We start from the raw sequence: 7,301 nt of genomic DNA on the forward strand, positions 1-7,301 counted from the left end.
AAAAACCCTTGTCCATCCAGCAGCCTGTTTCTGACATTGGCTGTTGGTGAATGTATGCATTCACTTTATTTATTTAAGATTGGCATCTCAGCTCCTTCAAGAAGGATTTAAGCAACTGACAGATAAATTGCCCTGTAAGATAAGACACTTTCAGGATAAAGTGGAAAGCTTAAATGCATTCAGAGCCCAGCTTTGGTTAGATTACCATGCTTGGACCACTCACTGGAATCTTAAATCTTCTGGCCACTGAAGGATGAAAGCACCCCCGGGGTCCTCCTGTGTGCGACGTAGCCACTGGCAAGGCCTCTGTCCATCGCCGCACCGGGTCTCTCTTGCAGGCAGAAGGCAGGACGTGTGAGGACTTCCAGGATGAGGACTCCTACTCGTCCTCCCCCGACAGCTCCTTCAGTCCCTTTGACGGAGACCTCACCACCACCTCCTCCTCCCTCTTCATTGACAGCCTCACCACGGAAGGTAAGGGCAGGGAGGAGCCATGGCCCTGGAGCATCACTGCCCCTGATGGGGATTATCTCAGGGAACAGAGTTGTTCCATCCTGTCACATCTGAGGCTCCCAGAGCAGGGGTCACTTGCCAGTGAGACACAGAGCTAGGTTTAGGACGAGTGGACTCCACGCCCGTGTCAGAGTTGTGGAACAGAATTCACTGTGGCGACGGGAAAAATTACTGTCCCAGCACAATGCCAATTATTTTACATAATAGCTTGATTCATCTCAATAGCAATTCTCAGAGAAACCTGTGAGGTCTTAGCATCCCGCTAGCGGGTATGAACTCAGTCCCACACACTCAGACCTCAGGGAAAGATTGCATAATTTTTCTGTGACTTCTTTTCTGGTTCCCACCCCTCATTGTGCTGGTGTGGTGGGAAGTTCCACCCCCGCCATGCTGGGGCTTGGCTTTCCACTCCTGTGATGTCCAGGGGGCAGAGGGTAGTGTGGGACAGCTCTGACCATCTTGGGTTGTTGCTGAACTGCTTCTTCAGGCTTGGCTGTCCCTGGGGCCTTCTCTGCCATCCCCATGTTACTGGTGGAATGGTGATTCCTGGGTTCTTGTCTTCACAAGGGAAAGAAATCAATCTAGAGACATAGAACAGTTTTAAGCAGCAAGAGTGTTAATAAGCAAAGCAAAATGTACACTCGAGAAGGGAGGAGAGAGGGCTATCTGGGGGCCAGAAGAAGCCCCACAGTGAAGATAGACTTAGGTTGTTCGGAGTGATCGAAAGTCCCTCCCTGTGTCCTGCATCACTGGATTGATGAGTTGACTGACAGCTTTAGGTTACGTAACTTTTCTCCTGTGTGCAGCCGCTTACCCATAAGCACCCAAGTGGAAACAGGTTGGAGGGGGGCGGTGGGCAGGGAATGGCAATACTGATTTATTATAAATACTGCATAATGAACCCCAGGCTATTCTGAGTCGCCTCTTAGGTCTTGTTGCACCTACACCAACCAGTGCTGGCAGTTTGGAAAGCCCCGCTGGGTTTTTATTATCTGGCTTGGTCCTGATAAGGCTGGAAATTTTGCAGTCCTTAACCACAAAAAGGGAGCTCTCTGGGCATGTTCTGGTCAGCAGGGTCTAGGTCAGGCAGGGAAAGGTGACCCTGCCCGGGATGGGGTGGGACCTGCTCATGTCTGACTTGCTACCTAACAGTCTTCAGTTCCAAGGTCAAGTTGTTTCCATTTCTTTGAGGCCAGTTCTCAGAATTGTGGCAGTTATGTGATGGCTACAGTCTGATCATCATGCAGTTAACGTCTTCCACCTGGGGGAGGTTTTGGTGTCCAAAGGTCCTTGACTTTGCCTAATGACTTTATTATCATTCAGTCTTGTTGAACTGTTTTCCTTTGTTTCTATGTTTTCGCACCTCTCTGACTAAACTTATTCTTTGGTTAAAGTTTTTCCACAGAGAAAAAGCAGGCTGAGGACATGGGGGGCAAGGGCCATAGGATCCTACTCTGTTTCACCCAGGCCTAGGGTTTTATCGAAGCTGCCGGAGGTCCATCCACCCTGTGGGGAAGACCGGACAGGGTTCCCAGATTCTTTGGCTATCTCTGAGAAATTCCTTCCTCATCCTTTTCTGATCCATGGCATCTAGATTTTAACCTCTTGCCCTAAGTCTAAGACTGAAAGACTTATGGGGTCTTCCTACCTCCCCTGAGCCAGATTACCTGTTTGAAAGGAGCGAATGGAAAGGAGAAAAAAGTTGTTATTTTTAAACATTATTCATCCACAATCCCATTTTATAGACAAGGAAATGGGCTCATGAGGCGCAGAGTAGGTTGTTCAGCAGTGGAATATTCTTTCTGTGGTCTCCCCCTGCCTTTGAAATGGAGCTTAGAAAACTAGAAAGCAGGAACCCATGGATCTGGCCGGAAGGAAGTGAACAGTTGATAGAAAGAGCAAACATTTAAGGGGACTGACCATGGGCCAGGTAGGGTGCTGACACTGTGTACCCATGAACACTCACTTAATCCTCCTAATTATCCTGAACTTTAATGCTCTTTGATCCCCAGTTTACAGAGGAGACACTATGGCTAAGAGAGGTTGATGGGCTTGCCCAAAGTCACACAGCCAGGAAAATGTGGCATCGGGTCTCATCTGGTTCCCAAAGCAGCAGTCTGGCTCGCTTGAACCCACTGCCTTTCTCAGCGCTGAAAGGAATAGAAAAGGGTCTTCACGGGTTCAATGGGTGGAAAAATAGTGAAGGGTGAACAGTGAAGCAGGGGATTCAATACATTAGATGAAAAAGGAGCAAGAGGAGACCTTGCCCTCAGGAATTATAATGGAGTTCAGGGGTGACCTTCCAGTTAAAGGAAACTCCACTTAAAAGAACCCCCTGGCCAGTCACCCTGAGTTAACCCTATGTGCTACCAGGGGCTCAACTTGAGCCCAGAGCTGGGCTGGGGTCTGTAGACACTAGGTGAGGACCCAGCCTTTCCCTCAGGGGTTTATGTCTGGGTGAGCCACGGTGCCAGAGGCCAGAAGGGTGGCTGCGGTGGGCATGGAGAGAGCCCAGTGTCTGGCATCTGGAGGTTGGGTTCAAACCCTGACTTGGAATTATTCTCCTTTAGCCCCGGGCTACTGCCATGGAGGGCTGTCCCTACACAGCGTGTCCCATTGATCAGTTTTATCACGTGTGTGTCTCCTGTCAGCCCAGGAATGTGTCCCTCCTGTTTGCTATGTAATAAAATTCCACATGGGAAACATTAATTAGAGTAAGGACAATTATGGCTTTATGGCCTTCCAGTCCTGGAGGAGGTGGCAAAGGTTAGCAAGTTGCCTTTATAAGAAAAAAATGTGACAAGGACTTGTCCCCACAACAAACTCTCAAGGTGTCTGGAGGGACGGGTTTGGGTCACCCCCTGCCTATGTTATTACAGCCCACACAGGGAGATGACGTGCTGGGGGCAGAGGCTAGCTCAGGGTCCAGGAAGATGCTGTGAACGAAGGGGATACAGCACTTCAGCCAGGGGGACCCACCTGGTAAGGGCAGGGGTAGAGAGCAGAGAAGTTAGTGGGAGCAGCTGCTGAAGGGCTGTGGACCCCTTCTCTCCCTAGCCAGCCAGAAAAGCAGAGAGGGCCAGGGAAGCAGGAAGTGTGGGAGCTGGATTTTAAGTTACTAACTTGCTTAAATGCCGCCCGCTTAAATGAACCAGAATGACTTCAGAGTGGCAAGTAGCTGCCACAAAATCTATGCATTTTATCATAAGGACAGATAGGCACTGACCCAGAATATCTGTGCAGTCTAAGGACTCATCTGATGAGCAGCTGAACAGAATATGTTGGTAGCAACAAGAAGTGACTGCTAACCACAGAAAATGACCACTCATTCATTAGATATCACACACGTTTCTTCACACTGTGGGTTTTCATGGGCCTGGGCCACAATCCATTAATTAGGGAACCAGTTTGCATTCTGTGGACCCCCAGCAAGGCAGCATCTGGGAACCAGCCCTCAGTGAGGGGGAGAAAAGCTGATGTGTGCACAGCATGGTCACCTTTAATCGTCTTGTGGGAGGGACTGGCTGCAGGTGTCTTTTTGTCTATCAAAAAGACACTGTGGCCTGGACTACAATGTATTTCCAATGGTCTAGATTCAAAAAATCAAGTTAATTTGTCCAATCATATTTAGGATTACTTTGGTCAATGTTGAGCAATCAATTCATCATTTTCAACTTGTAGTGAAAAAATAGATTCAGAGGCATGTATAAATACCTTGTGTATTGCAATTCCTGAAGAAAACATATCTTTCTACTATAAGTCAACAATTCTCCGTTTTATTTTACTTTGAATTTTTAGGGTGTTTCTATAATTTTGTTCATTTATCTTTGACTATGCTGGGCCTTCGTTGCTGTGCAGGCTTTTCTCTAGTTGCAGCTTCTCATTGTGATGGCTTCTCTTGCTTCAGGGCACTGACTCCAGGAGGTGGGCTTCAGTAGTTGTAGCACATGGGCTCAGCAGTTGTGGCTCCTGGGCTCTAGAGTGCAGGCTCATTAGTTGTGGAGCACAGGCTTACTTGCTTCACAGCCAGTGGGATCTTCCCAGACCATAGATCAAACCCATGTCTGCTGCATTATCAGGCAGATTCTTTACTTTCTGAATTTAACTTTCCTGATGTGAACAGTCAACTCATTGGAAAAGACCCTGATGCTGGGAAAGATTGAAGGCCAAAGGAGAAGAGGGCAGCAGAGGATGAAATAGCATCACTGGATAGCATCACCGATTCAATGGACTTGAACTTGGGCAACCTCCAGGAGATAGTGAGGGACAGGGAGGCCTGGCGCGCTGCAGTCCATGGAGTCGCAAAGAGTTAGACACGACTGAGCGACTGAACAACGATGACAATACATGATAAACAGTTAAATGATTCCCAAGTCAAATCTACAAAAGCAACTATATCCAAAGAAGCTTAGTTTCTAGTTTTCTCCCTCCATTCTATTCCCTCTTTCCCCTGTGAAAGTGAAGTGAAAGTGTTAGTTGTTTAGTTGTATCTGACTCTTTGTGACCCCATGAGCTGTAGCCTGCCAGGCTCCTCTGTCCATGGGATTTCCCAGGCAAGAATATTGGAGTGGGTTGCCATTCCCTTTTCCAGAGGATCTTCCCCACCCAGGGATCGAACCAGGGTCTCCTTCTTTGCAGGCAGATTCTTTACTGTCTGAACCACCAGGGAAGCCCCTTTCCCTCTATGGGGTACTATCTTTAAATTTTCTTATGGTTTGTTCTTCTATTATCTAGTGTGATTTTTTTGATATTTGAAGATTTATTGGAAACGCATAGCAGAACAGGGTGCTATATTCAGGTACTGGGAGCGTAAAACGGTTGGTTGCTGAGAGGCTCATAGTCTATGGAAACAAGGGGACCCAAGATGCTCCAGAAACAGATCAAATGCCATGAGACACAGAGGAGGACACAGCCATCTATCCTCTGGGAAGTGACAGGGCTGGGACCAGGACTAGGCTGAGGTAAGTGACATACTCAGTGCAGATATAAAAGTTAAGGTGGCATACACACACACACACACACGCAAAAGCAATAATTAAGATAAATAATCTTTTCATGCAATATTTGCAAAAATCAAAAGTAATGCCAAGAATTCCATGGTGAACAAAATATCAAAAAAATTTTAAGAAGACAGAATCAGACCCTGTTTCACTTGTGTCACCCTAGCCTCAGCCCTGCAAGAGGCATTTCAGGAGTGAGACTTTTGAAAGAGGAGTGGTGAAGGGGAGGAAGGGCATGTCCTGTAGGAGGAACAGAATATGCAGCGACTCAGAGATCTGAGAGGACTCCAAGGTCTGGAGAGCCTTGTGTAGCTTGTTACACCCACTGTAACAAGTGCTATTGAGTTGACCCGAGTGACAGGAGCAGAGAAGACTGGGACAAACTGCCAAGGGTCTTGAACATCTGTAATCAAAGGGGAGTCAGTGGAAGCTCGCCTTTGAATGAGGAGGATGGTGGAGGGGGAGAAGGGATGCAGAGCAGGTTGCAGGCCCTACATTGTGGAAGGTTCCATTGGTTTAATGTCCGATGCTTGAGACAGTAATCTCTAGTCATCTAGAATATTCTCCTGACATGGAATTTTTGCTGTTTTTTCCCCACAGGAATCTGTGGGGAAGAACCACAGGAAGGGTCAACCATTGGAACTTATTTAGGAGGCTGCAGGGTACACTCCTTGAGGTGTAGAGGGAGTGTGTTGGCCTGGAAATCTGTCTCTCACATTGTACCCTGGGGGTCTTCAAGCAGATTTGATCTTGCGATTAACACACACCCCACCTCAAATCCTTCCTCAGCTTCATGCTGCCCCTTAGGAGATTGTGAAAGGCCCTGACTTGGCTTTCCAGGCAGCTGTCCCCCCACCCAGCCTCACTCACTCTCATCACCCCCTACTCACAGCCTGTCTGCCCTCCAGCTGCACTGAACTGCTTTTTATGTCTCTACTGGCCAAGTTCTTGCTGACTCCAGCCTTTGCCCCACCCTCTATCTGGGACTCTTTGTCTCAGCCCCATATCTCATCCCAACTTCTTGACTCCCTCTGTCTGGACAATTTTCATTGTCCCTCCATTCCCCACCCCCCACCCCCACCCCGACCCCGGCAACCCATGACCTCCCTGAGGGCAGAGACCACATCTATCCACAGTACCTACTCCGTGCTCAACTCCCAGTAAACACTCAATAAGTACTGTTGAATGAATGAACACTGGGAAAAGTTGGCTTGTCTGTGGCTTTCGATCTTTAGACTGCTGTGTGACTTTGAGCAAGTCACCTCCCTTCTCTGGGCTTCAGTTTCCTAGCCTTCAGAAAGAAAGGCTAAACTGAACCTCCCTGAAATCTCATCCAATCCTAAAGGGACAAAGGCCATTGTGATTCTGCTAACCTTGCACCTTCTCTCCTTTCCCTTTGAAGATGACACCAAAGTGAATCCCTACGCCGGAGGAGATGGTGAGTACAGAGATGCCTGCCCCTCTTCATCACACTGCTGCCTCTTGGACTCACCCCCCAAGAGGGTGCAGCCTTCACCTGGCCTCTTTGCTTTTACTCCTTGACTGGGGGAGGGGGAAATGACCGCAGCCCGCACTTCCCCAACCTCCTGCTTGGCGGGAAAGTGCGGGGAAGTGGGCGGGAGCTTCTGGGCACACACTCCCTAGGCTGAAAAAGCAAATCTACATCTAGACATTTCTCATCTCAGGCGGGAACCTCCTGCAGTTTTTCTGACCACAGTGCTCTTGAGTATTCACTGCCCTGAAAGGAGTGAGAGGCAGAGGAGAGGCTGAGCTAGGCCAGGCATGGCC

The 7,301-nt window shown here is 48.4% G+C and overlaps 1 protein-coding gene across 1 annotated transcript in view; it reads left to right on the forward strand.

Annotated features, from left to right (window-relative positions):
* Positions 1 to 7,301, forward strand: part of PLXDC1 (plexin domain containing 1) — a 64,194-nt gene that overhangs the window by 51,630 nt on the left and 5,263 nt on the right. The window contains exons 11-12 of the mRNA XM_081582265.1: positions 339 to 474; positions 6,916 to 6,951. Of these exons, the coding sequence (XP_081438391.1) occupies positions 339 to 474; positions 6,916 to 6,951 (172 nt within the window). The remainder of the gene's footprint in view (positions 1 to 338; positions 475 to 6,915; positions 6,952 to 7,301) is intronic.

Source organism: Giraffa tippelskirchi, chromosome 3 (genome assembly GCF_054371585.1).
Source record: "Giraffa tippelskirchi isolate mGirTip1 chromosome 3, T2T-mGirTip1v1.2.pri, whole genome shotgun sequence".
In the NCBI taxonomy this organism is placed as follows: domain Eukaryota; kingdom Metazoa; phylum Chordata; class Mammalia; order Artiodactyla; family Giraffidae; genus Giraffa; species Giraffa tippelskirchi.